This window comes from Vitis vinifera, chromosome 18, assembly GCF_030704535.1.
Source record: "Vitis vinifera cultivar Pinot Noir 40024 chromosome 18, ASM3070453v1".
NCBI lineage: Eukaryota > Viridiplantae > Streptophyta > Magnoliopsida > Vitales > Vitaceae > Vitis > Vitis vinifera.
This window is the reverse complement of record NC_081822.1, coordinates 616,338-634,735: the sequence shown is the minus strand read 5'-3', so window position 1 is coordinate 634,735 and position 18,398 is coordinate 616,338. Positions and strand designations below refer to the sequence as shown.

Genomic DNA, 18,398 nt, shown 5'->3' with positions numbered 1-18,398 from the left:
TTAGGCTTCTTTATCTGGTTTGGCTTTGAGCCCCCACGCTTAAATGCTCATTTAAGGTGGTATGAACTTTGTTGTCTCTATGGTGGGATGCTACCAGGTTCATTGCATGTGTGTTGTGAAGATGCTCAAATTAGTGTCATGTCAAGAGAACAATCATCCTTCACCTCTTTGACATGAGGATGCATATAAAATCAGGCATCCAAACATCCATTCCTTGTTCTGTTGACACGATTGGCCATTCCACTCATTTCCCTTTTAAGCTTCTTTATCTGGTTTGGCTTTGAGTCCCCCACTTCAATGTTCGTTTCATTGCCGTCTCTATGGTGGAATGCAACCAAGTTCATTGTATGTCTGTGAGAAGATGCTCGAATTTGTGTCATGGTCAGGATAACAATTATTTTTCACCTCTTTGAAACTAGGATGCATGTAAAATCGGGCATCCAAACACCCATTCTTTTGTATTTACAAAACCTAGAAGACAATAAATTTCATTTCACCAGAGACATACTCAACCAGCAAGGTCCATTTTCCCCTAGCTCCTAAACAGCCCATTTATGTTCTCTGACTCCGCTCAACTCTAAACCCCTGTAGAAATTCCATTTGTTTTTCTCTGTAATTCCTTTTCTCCTCTCCCTCATAGAGGAAGACTCAACCAGAAAGGGAAAGAGAGGTGGAAACCCTTGATGCCTATGTGAAGAAATGTGATTTAGTAAGGTCAAAAATCAAAGAGCCGTGTCCAAGTGGGAGGGAGGCCAAAGATAAGCTTATATGCCTTCGAAAATAATACAATGATCATTGGTGCGGCTGCTGCAAGTCAAGGTCAAATTTACATGGAAAGGGGAGGGCAGAGAAGGGGGATCATATGGGTGGCAGGGCTGATGCCTGATGGGGCCTCTTACCTACCCATAAAAGGGTCACAAGGGCAGAACAAGCATGTCAAATAAAGCTTAGGTCTTGATACCTACCTCACTACTTTCATGCCTTTCTTGCCATACTCCCATGTGGCCTCAAGTCTTCCACTTGTCTTTATCCATTTTCCTTTACTTATCATTAGTTTATTGAAAACACTTTGCCCGCATACGGAAATCTTTTCCCCTAAACCGGCTCTCTGGGAACTTAATTGTTCAATACATCTTGGAATTTTGTTACACCCGGTTTTCATTTGTGGAAAGACTCTACAGTCTTCTTTGAGAGTTTTCAGTTTACACCCATTTTCATTTCTGGGAATATAGGAATTTTCAAGTCAAACATCACATTTTAATATATAATTTGAGTCACATTTTACATATATCTATCAACAATTTTACTTTATATATGTTCAAAGAAGACAGGCATTTGATGTGATATAAAAATAAAGTGATCTTCGTGGCCGTCGAAATCAATCTACCATTTGTACAAAATTTTCTAATCTTATATTTTCTTTTTGGAAAATCCTATATAAGCTATTGATATGTAGAATCAAATTTGACTTGGAATCAATCTCTCTCTATATATATAATTTAGGTATAAATAAATAAGTGATTTTTTTTTTTTGGAATTTTTTTATTTATTAGTTTTTTAAAAAATTATTAAATAAAAAAATTAAAATATTTGACTTTTTTTAATGCTAAAAATAATTTTTTGAAACAATTAAAATATAATCACAACATGATTCTCATCTTATTAAATAATAATAAAAATAATAATAATTTAAGGATTTTTCAAGTTTTGTAAAATATTTTTCAATTAAAAAAAATTGTGGGTTATGAGTGGTTTTTAAAAATAGTATTAAAGGAATGAAATGGGTTGTTTTTTGTTACTGGTTATTTTTGTGTTCATTTCTTGAAGTGATCTTTTGATTCGTGATGGTTATTATCGTGAAATGATTCTTTGATACCAGGGAAATCGGAATGAACCTTTCTTTTTGACCATGAACTGTGAATTGTTAGGAGCGGAATGGACATTCTGGGAATTGAGTTGAGGAGAGATGTTCCCCACTCATAAGAAAAACAAATGGTGGGTGTTATTTTGGATTAAAGAGAAGGATTTACTACGTGTCGTAAGGAAAGAAACGACGCAGATGAGTGTGGAATCAGAATCAGTAGAAACTACTTTTATCATCATTCATCATCGCCCTATGAGCTTTATGGAAGACAAGGTTACGTGTTTGCTCTGGCCCGCAACCCCTCGCATGTTGCTGCGGATTGGTGACAGGTCTTTGCCACCACCTTCTTCTATGACTAACAATCACCCGCATTTGCATTCGAAAATGCTTTCAAATCCTATGAAATCGAATATGTTTTGTACTCCCGACTCCAAATTCGGATTAATCTGCATTATTCTTAAATCAAAGCATATAATTTGAATTCTCGTTTTCTTTTATCTATACAGCTAAATTTGATCATTAAAAGAAAGTACATAGAAATAAGACTATAGATTTAAAGAATTGGGTTTATGTGATCGGGCCTCTAGCTTATAGTTTAATGATGATATTGATGTGCAATTGGTCATCGAATGCGAAATCCATTTCAAGTAGTCGCTATAAGGTGATGGAAATGTTAATTATTTTTGTGGGAAGTCTAAGCTTTGATGCCTTTTTGTTTTTTACTTTGACAAAAAGTTAAAAATTGAAAATAAAATTATATTAATGCTTACGCTTAACATGAAAACAATAATTTTTTTTAACTTATATATTAAGCTTTTTTACAAGCCACAAATTCTTTGAGTAAAGTAATTCCAAAAAACTTTTATTATTGATGTCGCAATCAAAATTATTTGACCTTTCAAAATCAATAAGTTAGAAGTTAGTGATGTATTTTATTTAAATGGGTGTTTTTATCTTGATACTTCTTGAACGGGTGTTTTTACTTTCAAATGTTGTTAACGTTTCAAATAGGGTTTTCATAATTATATATATTTTTAAAATAAATATGGGATAATTTTTTTTTATTAATGACAGGTGGTTTGTCTTGTCTACATTATTAATGGATTATAAAACAGATAAAAAAAAAAAAGTTAAATAGTGAATATAATAAAAAAAAAATTTAAATACCAGAGAATTATAAAATAATAATAATAAGACAAAAATAGGAGGATGAGGCAGCTCAAGTAGTTAGGCAGTAGGCAGTAGCCGCCATCCCTCTTGTGACTCTTGTACACTGTATAAATAGAGGGAAGGGGCCAACACTTACTGATCACTTCAATAATTAAAACATTAAAAACTGTAAAATTCTCTAAATCTGAGCTCTCTTTCTCTCTCCTCACAGGTCACATGACTCATCCGTCTAGATTCCTCGGCGGCGTGAACTCCTCGGCGACCGCATCACAGGAGTCCGCCGCCGTCGACTCCGACTTCGTCGTCATCCTCGCCGCGCTCCTCTGCGCCCTAATCTGCGTCCTCGGCCTCGTTGCAGTAGCTCGCTGCGCCTGGCTCCGCCGGATCTCCGGCGCAGCGAACCTCCCGGGCGGTTCCGCTCCTCAAACTCCGGCCAACAAAGGCTTGAAGAAGAAGATCCTCCGATCCCTCCCGAAGGTTACCTACGCAGCCGAGACCGCCGGAAACCTAACGGACTGCGCTATCTGCTTGACTGAATTCGTCGGAGGAGACGAAATCCGAGTGCTGCCGCAGTGCGGGCACGGGTTCCACGTCGGATGCATCGACACATGGCTAGGATCTCATTGTTCTTGCCCTTCGTGCAGGCAGATTCTGGTTGTTGCCAGATGTCAGAAGTGTGGAGGAGTTCCAGCAAGCTCCAGCAGCACCGGAGCTGAGACGGAGTCCAGATTGAAGGAGAGAGAAGACGATGTGAATAGGTTTCTACCTTAGCTAGGGTTCCTCTTCCATCAAATTGAATGATTTCAACTTCCAATCAGTCTAGGGTTTCAAAAAATCTGTAGTCTCTGAATATGTAATTTCTCAGTGATTGTTTTTCTGTGCATGTAAAATATATTTACCAATGCGTTAGAAATTTGAAATGATTCACCACATATTACCAATGCGTTAGAAATTTGAAATGATTCACCACTTGCCTCTCCTCCTCAACCAAAATCAAATTGAATCACATACATACATAGAGATATTTATGATTTAGACTTTGAAATTAACAGCTTTGTTGTGGAATGATAGAGAAGCATTTGACTGCGCCCACGGAATCGAGAAAAGGAATGCAGTGGTGGTGAGTCCTGTAAATGGAGTCGGTGGTTCCTTCTTCTCCACGTGTGTTCACGCCTTGGGCTCTTGCGGTGCGTATTCTAATCCCCATTGATCACCACTGCCGACTCCGCCCTCCTTTTCTTTTTTATTTTTAGTTTCTTTATGTCAATTTGCTAACTCCTTCGTCTTCCGCATGCTTTGACATGTAATCCATCTATATATATTTTTTTTTAGAGAATGCCATTTTTCCTAATTTCGTCTGCTTTACTCGTCTTAGAGGTTTGCTGGACCGTCAGGAAAACATAATGCAGAGTTAGAATTTACATTCATTGAGAATGAGAATTTTTTAAAATTATTTTTCATTATAGAAGTATAAATTCTACACTTATTAAGATTTTAATTCCTCTATTTCATATTTCTATTTTTGGTTTTTTTTTAATGGCCACTTTGATCATGTATTTCCCCATATTATTAGAAACTTTGGGGGATAATTTTTTGTTTTTGCTTCAATGAGTTGAAGTTTAAGCACAAGCAAAAATCATAACTTTAATAGAGCAATATCAATATCGATAATCTAAAAATATTATTAAATATGGAATTGCTTTGTAACTAAGCCAGAACGGAACTTCTCAGATTAAGTTCTTTTAATGCCCGGAATTGCTTTCAAAAGAAGCTAAAAATGTCACTTCCTTTTTTTCAATAGGCCAATCAAATAATATAGAAGATTTTATTACCCTGGAACCTGAGAAGCCAATAATATAGGAGTTTCAAAAGTTGAATAACATCAATGCAAAAAGTGTAAATTTTAAATAAAAATATTTTTACATAATTTTTTGCTTTTTAGAAAAGCACCTTATACAACTGAAAACTTACCATAACGCCAACAGCCAGCAGCTTTCATTCAAGAATCCTTCACTTTAGTCAAATCTTATCAAGGTTGGAGATTAATTAAGATAAACCCTAAAGCCCTTTAAAGTTAGGTGAGAATCCAAATAGAGCCAATGGGGCATATGCCAAATGAGAAGACCCAAACCCCAATTGTCCTAATGCCCAAATGAGCACTTTGTGAAACATTAGAATATCAACAATATGTTACTCATTCTTTTTAATTTGAAAATAAAATATTCTACATAGAATTCGATGGTAGGCATAGTGACAGAAACACTGCACAATGCATTAACTAAGCAAATTTGTTTTCTTTTTTTAAAATATGATGACACTAGTCAATTAGCCCTTTTAAGATCTCATTAAATAATTTACTTAATTATTCCCACACAAATTAAAAAAAAATAAAAATCCATCCAAACAACTATCATCTTTTTCTCTGTCTTGACCTAACATAGATGGTGTTGGTCCAACCTACTAGTGCTCTTTTTTCTTGATCAATATTCCATTTTCTCCCTTTTCTTTGGAGCCGTCCACTTCAAATAAACAAAAAAAATGGAGGGACCCAACCATGTGGCTAAAAATATGATAATAGTTGTGTGTAGCTCACAAATGTACCCTATTAGTAGACTGATTACGTTTTAGTGCCTAATGAAATATTATTTTTGGTGGCCATGCTCCTCCACCCCCCACTTTGTATTAGGTAGGATAGCCACTACTGCGATAATTTTTTATTTTATCATAGGAAAACTCAATTTACTATGCTTAGTTGTATCCTTGTAAAGTACAAGAAAAACGAAAATAAAATATAAACAATTTTAGAAGTTTTTTTTTTTTTTTCATTTCCAAATAAAATAAAGTGAAGTTTAAATAAGTATTTTGTTTTAAAAAAAATTGAGTTTAGAATATGAAAAAAGTGAAAATATCAATTTGATATATTCAGCGATTTCTTTAAGAAAAGGTGAAAAACATTTTTTTAAAAACAAAAAAACATATAAAATAATAAAATAGAATAAAAGATCTTTTGGGATCCATGAGATAAAATTAATATAAATACTATAAATATAAAAATTATTAATACCAATAAAATATCTCATATATATTGAAAGCAAATATCATTTTAAAATATAATATATGTATTTTTTTATTAAACTATAGATTATTATAAATAAATATATTTTTATATTAGAAATTAATTTATTTACTCCATTAATAATGGAAGTATTAGAATATTTTTATTACATCATTTTAGAATAAAATATGATAAAGAAAATTAAAAAATGCAATATAGTAATAATAATGTGACATCTTATTCCTTTTATTGTATTTTATATTCAATAAAAGTTCAAAATTTAATGGGGCTTTATAATTTTTTTTTCTTAAAAACAGTTTTTACCTTTTTTTTTTTTTTTTTTGGAAAAATGAAAATAAAAATTAAAAAGTAAAAACATTTTTGAAACCAACAACATTAATTTTGTTTTTTTTTCCCCTTTTTCGCATTTTGTTTCTCTTCTATTTTACTTTCAGCCCAGATGGAGCATTAACAAATGTTTTTAAAAAATCGTAAATTAAAAAAAGCTGTCTCAATTTAACTCTTAAATTTTTTTAGACATCCTTGCTTTACTGAAGTGGACTGAGCTTGGAATATCAAGTTACAAAATGAGTTTATTATGGATTTGGGTCGACCAAAGCCCATGAGAGTCTCATGGGCCTATAGTATACCGCCTAATTTCTAAACGACACCGTTTAGTCTGATCCCATGAACCTTCGCAAGCGAGTGACTGCGACTGGGTTTGAGGTTTAGAGGAACGGTAATCTTCCAAACCCTAACCCTAACGCTGAAATTTTCATCTACAATGAAATCTCAAAGAACCAAAACCCTAAATTCTATTTCTTTCTTAGTGTGAGACATTAATCCCAAATGGCATTAGTTTGGAATCCACAATTTCATTCCATTTCTTCTCAGGTGAATATATTAATTCCAAATTCCTTTTGTACTTTTTCACTTGCATTTTCTGTTTGGTTCTCGGCATCTTATTCAATTTTTTTCTTTTCTTTCCGGATAATGAAACGGAGGGCTAATGTGTCTCTTTCTTTGTTTTGCTTATGTTGGCTGAAAAATGTGATTGTAGCCCTCAATCTGCGGTTGGAAGCATGGGATTTCTTCAAACATACTTGAACATAGAAGAGAATTGGGGTTAAGTTATAGTCGCTATAACTGGGTTCAACAAAGGACGGCTCGAAGTTTTCTGTTCAGAGCCTTAAGCAAGTCTGCGAATTCTGATGAAGATAAAGTTGTTAAAACCGAGACAGAAATCAATGGTTGGAAAAACTCAATTGGAAAACTTCAAGAAACGATTAAATCTTTTCCTCCTGTTGTTTTTGTGGTAAAATTGGCTTTTCTTTGCTATCTTTATCATGATGAAATGTCTTAAAATGCATGCACTCTGGGCAGTTTAGAGCTGTAGTTTGATCATTACCAATTTTCTGAAGTATTGTTATTCACTGTAATGTCGTGTTTGGTAAACGGGAATAAAAATTACAATAAAAGGGAAATGGAGGCGAGGGATCAAAATCCTGGCAAGAGTGGGATTTGGTTTCCTATGGAAGGGACTCCTATTTTGTATTCTCATTCCAGAAAACAATTAAACATAATAATGAGTCAAAAGGAATTAATTTCCTATTCCCATTCTTTATTCCAGGATGTAAACAGGGTCTATGTGTGAACTTGTTCAAGCTCCTTTTTTCTCGGGATTTAATCACTAGATGCATTTTAACATTAGTTAGTGCCGAGTGTACAATTCTTTTGCAGGTGAAGGATGTTTACACCTTTGGCATGGTTATCCATTGTTAAGTGCTTTGGACAGAACTCCTCCTCCTTGGAGACTCACGGAAAAGGATAATAATCACTAGTTATTGATTCTGTATAATATTTTATTTGTCCCTATTCATTTGGCAGGAAAATCAGCATTTTCAAATATTTACCAATTAATGGAACTTGGAAGATATTATGAATATTTGGTTTTGTTTGGCTTTGCTTTCTTTGCCTACTTTTTTGGGATAAAATACTTACACCTTTGGGCATATCTTTCTTCTTTGTATTTTTATTGGTCTCAGATGAAAAAGGATGTGGGAATAAATTTTGCCATTGGATTATGTGTTGCAACAACAATTTTGGTTGTTGCCGTCAGAGTATATGTGGCAAGGAAGGTGAGTAGCAGCCGTCCTGGTTCTGTTGCCGATCTTGTCAGACGTGGTCAGCTGAGATCTGATAGAAGAGGCATGTATGATACCAATCCTTAACAAGTATCCACTTCTACCTCCACATGGTGCAATTTGAAATTAAAAACTCCTGAACTTTGTTGATTTTCATGAGGCCTTAAGATGACTGTTACATGAGCTGTCTTTTTGGAAACTTATGTTTTATCATGCTGACGCATCCTGATGTTTCACATAAAGAATTTGGTTATGCCATGGTTATGATGTGTATTAACAATGTTTTGATATCTATTCACAGCTCAAGTCCTCTCAAGTATGAAGACCCATTTAATAACCCATTGGTGAAAGTTGGTAAGAGCAATTCCACAGTAGAAATGTGTGGAAAGGTGTATCGGTTGGCGCCGGTGACTCTTACAAAAGAGCAGCAAGCAATCCACCAGAAAAGGAGGTCACGAGCATATCAGTGGAAGAGACCAACCATGTTTCTTAAAGAAGGAGACTCAATACCTTCCGATGTTGACCCTGATACAGTCAGGTGGATTCCTGCAAATCATCCTTTTGCTACCACTGCTAGTGAAATTGATGAGGGCTTGGCTCAAAACAATGTCTATCAAAAGCATGGTGTTCCATTCCGTATTCAGGCTGAACATGAGGCACTGCAGAGAAAGCTGGAAGCACTCCAGAGTGTGAGTATAATTGAACATCTTGTTGTTTACTATCATGAAGGGAGAAAAATAGCTTTATGCTTATAATTATGGCTTTCTGAACATTATACCCACTAATGAGGTAATTTATATAACGTATTTCTTTAATCTATTCCACTGAATTTCAAGTCCAACAGCAATGCTGCTGCTACTTATAATATGTTGATTCAAGTCATGGTAAATATTTTATACTCCACATTACAAAAATCCTATAATCACAATTATCTTGTTGAAGTAGGGATGCACAGAAAAATGGTTGGATATTTAAGACATTGAATCCAACAATAAAGGGTATGAACTTACATGTTCACATGCTTAAAAACTAGAACGATTTGATGATTTTGGAAGATATAGTTTTAACATGTTAGTCAAGAACATTGAATTTTTTTGAAAATGTTGATGTGAAATCAGATGATCCTTGATCATTGGCAATCAAACACTGTTTCTTGACTTAAGTTCACTTGTTTAATTAGATGAAAAGACTTGAAAGAAGTTTGATAGAGGTTTGTTCCTTTTTTCCAACCACAATAGGATTGTTGCTTGATAAACCATTAATTCTCATATATAGCTTTTTTAATCTCTTTCTTCTTTTGTTCCTTTTTGGACAAGTACTGTTCTGTGCTTATCTTGGCATTTAGTGCTGTGCTTATGTACATGCACCCACTCATGCATAAAATGCTCTTTTGCATGTAAATGAATTGATTATTGTAATGATGCCTGATCTTGTAGAGCTTGCTTCTTGATATTATTTCCTTTTTCCTTTCAGGAGCAAAAGCTCAATAAATTAGTTATTGATCCCACAAATGCTAAAGATTTTGAGAGACCATTCAAACATTTAACGTCACACGAGCAGGCAGGACAGGGCCCCTCTAATCGCATAGGGAGTGATTCTTCCCCGGAGGAAATGCAGAAACCCTAAGCTGCCAAGAGTCTTTTATCGCTGTCAAATTTAGTAGCCTTCATCTTTGCCGATGCCTAAGTCCAGATACTGATTCAATGAGCATCAATTTTTTGAATTTTAAAGTTGCTGGTTGGAGATACCTATTTGGAAAATCTGAAGGATGGAGTGTAAATAGAAGATAGTGTTTACTATGTCCAATCTATCTTGTTCTTTTCAGGTCGCAATGTATTCTTATGGTGCCTTGTGTCTGTTGCAAGGCATGGTCTAGTTATATGGCCTTTATTCTGAATCCAGGCTTGCAATAATTTCTCACTACCAGTCTCTGTTTTTCATGAACTTGTGATTGATCTTGCTAGTTGGTCCAATTTGCAAAAGACCATCCCAGATACAATGAAAAAAATGTGTCTGAACCTCGTGTGGCAATGGGTTGAACCTAATAAAGCCCCGAATCAGAAGATGATGAATGTTTGTTCCTAGATTTGATATTCACAGCAGAAAATGGAGAAATCCTGAGAAGGGATTTTGTATATTCAATTTATAAATAGAGGTGGACCAATGTTGTATATCAAGTTTATGAGCTGGTTCCCTAAATGGGAAAAATAGAAAAGCAGTGAAGTTTGAAGTCATGGTTTTAATTTCATGCTAAGTTACAACCAATATAAGAATTTAATGCCTTATTTTACTAAAACCCAAACATAACCTCTAAAGGTGTTTGGATTATTGTTCTTAATTCCCGGTCTTACACTTCTCTATACGATTTATTCATATTTTAGAGAGAAGTGCAGAGGCTCATGTTTTTACACAACATTCAAGTCACTTTTTAAGAGTATTTGACATAAATTTTTAATTATGGGTTTCATACATTTTAACATAATTTATTTATTCTTACTCTTTTTATGGGGAATTTTTTTTTAATTTCAAGTTTTTTAAAATATCATAATCATTCTTACCTTTAATTTTAAGAAAAAGTGAGTTTTATCTCACTAATTTGAAAAAATATAGAAAAATAGAATTTCTAATTTTTATAAATCAATTTTATTTTTATCTATTTAAAAATATATTAAAATACATCCACTTTTTCATAAGTCAAATAATTATTTCCTAAAATACAATTTTACTTGATAATATTAAATAAAATTATCCAAAATTAATTTATCATTTTAATTTGATAAAAACGTTTTACAAATAAATATATTATAAAATTTTTATTATATAATATGATATATAAATCATTGTGAAAAAATTCTCTAAATCCTCTAATGATAAATAAAATCTTCTAATTTTTTAATTAATAATGATTTTATATCTTATATTATATAAATTCCTCTTTATCTTCTCTTATTTTTTTTAATAAAATTGAATAAAAATTTTGGTAGTTGACATCAACAATAAAATAAGAATTTTAAAAATTTAAAATACAATTAAAACTAAAATATATTAATTAAAAAATACAATTAAAAACTAAAAAAAACTAAAATATTTAAAAATAAAATATTTACTCCTATTTGTATTTTCAATCCTTTTGCTGTCTATATTTTCCATGAAAGTGTTTTAATTAAGTGAAAATTAATATTTTATTTTTATATTTTTAATTTTAAAGTTTTTTTAGTTTTAGTTTTATTTTTAATTTTTAAAATATTTTATTTTGTTAATCTTAAATCAATTCTCACAATAAAAATAAATAAATAAATTATTAATTAATAGTAAAAGGGTAATTAAAAGTGCATGTATTTATAAAAATTGGGATTGTTTTTTCTATATTTTTTAGAATTAGTAAGTCAAAAACAACAAAATATTATGACTGATCATTCTATTTCTACCACCAATTATATAACATGAAAATTTATATACTAAAAACAACGGGAGTGCCCCGTGATAATTGCAATTTGATATTATTAATGAAAATTGCTCGACCATCAAAATATCCACACTCCCACAAAAATATTCATCTCATATAAAAGGGGGAAGAAGGGCAGAATCCCCCAACAAAGTGTTCAAAGCTTCCCCCGCATTCAGTCATTCTTTGCTGCAGTAACCTGCCTTGCTCCAACTGCAAAGAACTCAGCAATCACTTCAAGTGGCATGCCTTTTGTCTCGGGCACCTTCAAGAACACAAACACCCAAGAAATCACACACACAACTGCATAAATTCCAAAGATACCCGTCAACCCGATTGAAGTCAGCATCACCGGTAACGTATAGGTGACGATGATGTCCCCAATCCAGTAAACTAGAGCGCATATGGCAATGCACAGGCCTCGGACCCTTGTGGGGAAGATCTCAGAGCAGAGGATGTTAGGGATTGGTCCATACGCCGTCACAAAACAGCAGAAATAGATGATAACACATGCAGTAGAGATCGCTGCATGGATCACTGTGGTCGTGGTCACAAGGTCGCCGATGACTAGGACGAGAAGTGTGACGATCAGCACAGGAATTGTAGTGAGCAGCAGGCGCCTGCAATGATGTGAAAAATGTGTTGGTCCAAGGAAACTAGACCTCCTCCCGATTCTGATTCTGATGCTTAGAGAGGTGGATGGAACATGACTATAGCAATATATTTTCTCTTTCCAGCGATTTTCAACAAAAGGGATGGATCATTCAATGATGTGGAACTAAATGTGGAAAATTCATTTGATTCGTGTTGTTTTATTTTATGCCTAGCATAGGTTAAAAGATCAGGGAAAAGAAGAAAAAGACACGGAAATAAGTAAATTACCTTCTGCCGACAATATCCATGAGCTTCATGGCGACAACTATACAAGGAAGCATCAAGAGGGTTGTGAATGCACTGATAAGGAACGATGCAGACTCCGTACCCAGCCCCAAGCTCTCGAGAAGAACTTCAACACCTGCCTCCTCAAGAATCTGAGGAGTGTAGTACAAAACTCCATTGATGCCAGAGAACTGCATGTAGATTAATAGAACACATAAACTTCAATGGAAAAAATACAAGCAAGAATAAAGGTCGGTCAATCCCAGTAACTTATAATGAGGCAAGAAAGCAGATAATACAGAGCATATTGAAAAATGCACTAATTTAAATAAAATTCTATTTGAACAGTACGAGCGGAAGACGTAATATTGACATGTATGAAGACCCATGACTTGATTGCAAAATACGAACAGGTTAATAGATAAATGAATTCCCACAATGAGTCTCACAAAGAACATAGAATTAGCTTGTTACAAACATCAAGTCCTTTGAGGATTTTAATAAATTGAAAATGCACTCTAATTTCAGTGTAACACAGGTGTAGTACACAATACAACACAAGAAAGGAATTCAAAAGAGGAAAAACAAGCACTCCCAATCAAGTCTTCCATCTAAATAATGACACGATGACATCAAAATAGAAAATGCATGATTTACTATAAATTGAGCCATCTTCAATAGGCCTTTATCAAATGGTAGGCTCTAAGCAAATGCTTAGGTGAGAGAAAGAGAGGGGAGACTCAGAAGAGTGAGTGAGAACTGTTAGCTACTTATGTAACCTCCTGGGGGCTTGCAGAGAGAAGTTTAACAAATAACAACTGAGTCACATCTAAAAGAAAGAGATTCCATTTACTTTCACATTAAGCAAAAGTCACATTCAAAGTATGTGGTCTTAGTTCTGTATAAAACTGCATTCCTTGAATGCAAATTTTAGCTGTGCACAAAGTAAAAAAAATGTGATCATACATTTTTTGAGGTGTTTTATATATTTATATATATATATTAATTTCTAAATATTGTACGGGTAGGAGACACCCCAAATTAATCCACATGAATAAGTTGGCATCACACCAGCTGGATCATCTACTTTCATTTTGATTCAATGAGCCCTTGACTGCCTTTATTTTAATCAGCAAGAGCAAAAATGGAGCACTAGAGTAAATAAATTGAAACTATTTCTAACCTGCTGAAGTATCTGAATTCCGGCCCCAACAAACAATGCATGCTTGACTCCTGGTTCAAGAAGAGCAGCCCACATTGGCCCTCTTGAAGCAGTTTCAGCTGGGTGAACCATTGCAGGTCCAACTGGATCCTGATCCATAAGCTCCTTAGAGTAAAGAGCAGGCTGACTCACTAGAGCAGCAGCCTGGATATAATCGCCCTCTGCAGGAACATCTCCACCAGGAAGTGAAACAAGAGACCCACGTCGGGATCCGGGGACTCCCTCCTCATGCAAATAAATCCTTTTAAATCCTCCTTCCTTCTTTCCATCTTCACCTTCTCTCTCAGACCATTTCCATGCCAACTGCCAACCACCACCAATTCCCATACCACCAGCTGCCTCACCAGCAGTTCCTTGCATCAGACTGCTATGACGCCTCATGCTCATTATGCTGCTATGGGAAGGAGGGGGCACCATGTCCTTTTCCATGCTGCTTGTCTGGCGAGATATTAATGGACTTTGCAAATCATGGTCAGAGTCTCCCCCACCATCTGATGCGTAGTCTTCACCTTCCCGCTGTAGGCTCTCTTCATCCCACTGTTCAGTTTTAATCTGAGGATCTGCTGTACTGAACATGCTGCCAAAATTGGGAAAAAGCATGCTTCGCATACTTCCCGTTTCAGGGAGCTTTTCATGGACACTACCGAACAGAGTGACGAGAGGATCCATAAGAGGCAGAGTCTGGGTTGCCAAGCTTCCTTGGCGAGACACAAGACTAAGGGTACTCTGTCCACCAGGAACAGGTTTGGCAACCCAGGAGAGGCCAGCTTCAGGTCCATATAACTTGATTTGGTCTTTCACAGCATCTGGATCCTGATCTTCAGTAAGCTCACCAGTTGGCCCTATTATGTACTCTTCTATGGATGTTTCACCCCCAATCCCAAGACCCTCAACCAGCAAAGCCATTTCAGCTGTAAATCAAAGAAGCTTCAGCATAGTCCACATGATAAATTAGTCATAAAACTGTTCATCCAAATGAAAAGACAAATGGTCTGTTTTCCTAACGAAAAAACAGCAATTTAATATTGAATACAATAATGACATAGTAAATTCAATAATTTCTTTAGTTAAAAACGATGATTTCTGTAAGTCTGCGCTCTTAGACATTAATAACTGTCAAGAGAGCAGAAAAGAAGGATCCTTTTTCTTTTTCTTTTTTTACAATTTGATTGAATCCCAAGCAATCACTAACAAAGAACTTGTAACATTTAATATGAATCCACTTGCCTAACTGACCTTTTAAGAAGGCTCTGCTAGAATTGAATCCAAATTCAAGTATTTACTACAGTGATTCCTTTTAAGGTTACATTTTCTTTATCGTCTCACTTTCCCTATCAAGTTTTGTAGAATCCAAATTGAATAAAAAACCAAAAACATGATTATACAACACATTAAGGCATTTAATTATAAAGCCACAATGCAATATATACCCTGTCATACATCCTATTCCCAATTTATGCTAAAATATCAACAAGTCTGAGTATGAATCGGATCTTCGGGCTCATAAGTTTGCAACTAAAATGAAGAATAGTGCCTGGAATTCCAATCAGATAAAAGATTTAATCAAAACATCATTTTGAGCCTAAAAGAGTGTCAAAGGTTAAGAGTCCAACCAAACCAAGGTAAAGCTGGGGAATGCCGGCCATCTTTGCACCCTCAGAGCTTAGGTATTAGTACACACAACAGACAACAAATCATGCAAGATCTTCTATATGCACATTTATTTCAGACAATCTTGCACCATTTAACATCAAAGTCAAGTCTACTGAGTAGATCCATTAAGTCAAGCAGAGTAACGAAGCTCTTGGCTCAACAAAGAAAAAAATTATGAATACAGAAAGGTAGCAATAGAAAATGAACCTGAAACATCTTCCCTGCCACGTAATCTTTGAAGAACCTTTTTAGCCTCAACCATCCTTCCTTTACTTACAAGCCACCGTGGGGATTCGGGCAAGTAAAATACTGTCAAAGCAAAATAAAGAAGGGATGGAATTGAAAGAATCCCAAGCATTAACCTCCAGCTTGGTGAGCTTAACAATGACATCCCAAAAACCATGCAGTATGATAAAAACATTCCACCAGAACCAGTGAATTGTGGAAGAGTATTTAATGATCCCCTTATATCTGCTGGGGCAGTCTCAGATATATAAATGGGAACAAGAGTAACTGCTAGACCAATTCCAAATCCATCAAGTAACCTAGCTATAAGTAGAACATAGACATTTGGTGACCATAACATTATCAAACCACTGATAAAATAAAGCATTGATGAGACTATTAACATTGGACGCCGACCAATCCAATCCGATATGGCTCCTGAGCATGTTGTGACCAATGTGGCTCCAATGAGGGACATAGCCACAACAAGCCCTTCTACAGTGCTTTCCAAATCAAGCTCCTTCTTTATGTAAACAATAGCCCCTACAAAAATCACAAAGTATTTCATCAAACAGTGAGATATGGAGCACTGATATCTAGAACTCAATGGGACTGAACCCCTCAAACAAATACAGTAACCATGGAAGATGAATTTAAAATTTGATTACCAATGGGCATTAAGTACCACAGATAAATAATTAAGGAAAAGGGTTTTTCCAAATCTTCAGACTAGATTCAAAAACCTGAAAATTCCAACACTACTTGATTCAGATTTAAAAATGAACAAAGAACAAGTACCTGCAATAGTAGCATTATCCCATCCTTGCAGAAAGTTACCAATCGCGGCTGCAATAGCCACTAGCACAGCTCCGTTCATGGTTTCTCAGCAATCAACTTTACTCCCAATCTTGGCCTAACCTGAAAAATAAAACAAAAACCCAAATGACAGATCCAAAAACCAACCATTCCACCACAAAGCAGATCTCAAACACTCATCAGTAACCCTCTTCACTTCAAAAAAAAGGCACAAGGGTTTGCATCCACTAACCCTATACCCCCAAACCATGAACTCACTCACTCACTACCAGCACACCCACATACGCATCCCCATATGTCAATACAATTCAAAACACAAAGAAGTAGAAGAAGCTGGGAAAACCCATCAAGATTATCAGACCAAGCGCACCCAGAAACTTAGATCTCTTGGGCTGCTTACCTCTTTGAAGGCACCAAAATCAGGGAAGGGGGCTCGAGAAAGAGAGTGTGTTGAGGGCGAATCTGGAGAACTAGACAAATAAGAATCAAGCGTAACCGTTGAGTTCTGGAGAATTTCATGCCACTTTAATGATCTCTTATATGACAGATAAACATTCCACACAATCGAGCTGGCCTCTTGGACCAAATGGGTGTATAAGGACAAGAGTACATGATAATTTCCCTAAAAATCAACGAAAATTGTGAAGAGGCATTTAATTGATAGAAGATGGGAGGGTTTCCCCAACGACTCTTCAATATCTCTTACCACTTCACTCACTCATACTCAATTTTCAGGTTTCTCAGATCCAATTGGGTTAGACCCAGAAATCCCAATCTCAGAATCCTCAAACCCATAAAATAAAAAATTCAAGGAATAAAAAATTAATTAATTAAACCTGAAACCTACTAATCTTAAGTTTCCAAACGGTCCAAACAAACCAAAACAAACAGTACCACCATTTTTTTTACTTTTTCCATTTTTTTAATCCTGAATAATATATAGAAGAAGTCGGTGAACACTGTACTTGGTCTGTAGATTTTTCATTTTCTACCCTTCAGAAATCAGAATGGACAACGACCCTTGTTTTTTTCTCCTTTTTTTCTTTTTGTTTTTTCTATTTTTTTGCCCGGGTTTTTAAATAAGAGACCTGAGTTGTCCCTTTGGTCAGTCCAGTTTCTATTGTTTGAAGCAAGAGAAAATCCACTACCAAAATCCAACGAGAAAAGGGCACGAATCCCGAGTAAATCTCCCTGTTTGATTCAGAAAAACCCTCCTAAAATCCTAATATGTATAATTTTCCCAGATTAAATCAACCTTCGTTTTTTATTTATTTATAAATTTACATTCTAAAAATTAGAATTGTTAGATGCGAATCAAAGTAATAAAAAACAGTGGATGAATAAATATCTTCAGAAAAAAGCTGCATGATTACTACTTTTATGACTTTTCAAAATTGAAAAGTTGCGAAAAACTAAAAGGGTCTTACACCAAAGTGTAATTTCCACCATGGAATCCATAGAAAGAAAAAACCTTTTAAGATCTTGGAGTCTCATCAGAAGACTAAAAAAAAAAGGAGTTGAGAAGTTGGCTGTGATGATGAGAATCTACCCTTCAGAGAAGAGGATAGATGAAGAAGGATTCATGAAGACTATTAGGTAATGAGATTCAATCCCAGAAGTCATACATTCAGCCAAAAAGCTCAATCAACCGATTTACAAGTACTCTGTAAATTAAAGCAACACCCATCTCATCATGTTTCCATTTTTTGGTTTTTTCGTCTACCTTTCAACTTTCGAAAGCTCACCCACTCTCACTCTCACACTCACCTTCATGCCACTCTGCAACCCTTTGTTTTAAAGCCAAATTAAAAATTCTCCATTTTTTACATTTATTAATTAGCAGGTACAGCTCCTCACTGTAGGGGTGTTCTTTGAATCCGCTGAAAGCTTGGAGATGAAGGAACTGGGCATATACCCATATGGCC

General features: G+C 35.1%; 3 protein-coding genes across 4 annotated transcripts; 2 read left to right on the top strand and 1 right to left on the bottom strand.

Moving 5' to 3' along the window:
- Window positions 1-3,040: 3,040 nt before the first annotated feature.
- LOC100266753 (RING-H2 finger protein ATL8) lies at window positions 3,041-4,392 on the top strand. The gene is made up of 2 exons (XM_019216211.2): window positions 3,041-3,792; window positions 4,106-4,392. The coding sequence occupies exons 1-2, from the start codon at window positions 3,251-3,253 to the stop codon at window positions 4,242-4,244; spliced, it is 681 nt and encodes a 226-aa protein (XP_019071756.1). The 5' UTR covers window positions 3,041-3,250; the 3' UTR covers window positions 4,245-4,392.
- A 2,367-nt stretch (window positions 4,393-6,759) lies between these two features.
- Window positions 6,760-10,159, top strand: LOC100261560 (protein MULTIPLE CHLOROPLAST DIVISION SITE 1). Its single transcript, XM_002274329.5, has 5 exons — window positions 6,760-6,983; window positions 7,150-7,404; window positions 8,135-8,301; window positions 8,535-8,922; window positions 9,707-10,159. The coding sequence occupies exons 1-5, from the start codon at window positions 6,939-6,941 to the stop codon at window positions 9,857-9,859; spliced, it is 1,008 nt and encodes a 335-aa protein (XP_002274365.1). The 5' UTR covers window positions 6,760-6,938; the 3' UTR covers window positions 9,860-10,159.
- A 1,530-nt stretch (window positions 10,160-11,689) lies between these two features.
- On the bottom strand, window positions 11,690-16,971 carry HT6 (hexose transporter-like). Of its 2 annotated transcripts, none has more exons than XM_059734252.1 (6): window positions 16,706-16,848; window positions 16,456-16,575; window positions 15,640-16,200; window positions 13,741-14,690; window positions 12,561-12,748; window positions 11,690-12,298 (listed from the first exon to the last, which is right to left on the bottom strand). In XM_059734252.1, exons 2-6 carry the CDS (start codon window positions 16,532-16,534, stop codon window positions 11,854-11,856), a joined length of 2,223 nt encoding a protein of 740 aa, XP_059590235.1. In that variant the 5' UTR covers window positions 16,535-16,575; window positions 16,706-16,848; the 3' UTR covers window positions 11,690-11,853.
- Between the last annotated feature and the right edge of the window lie 1,427 nt (window positions 16,972-18,398).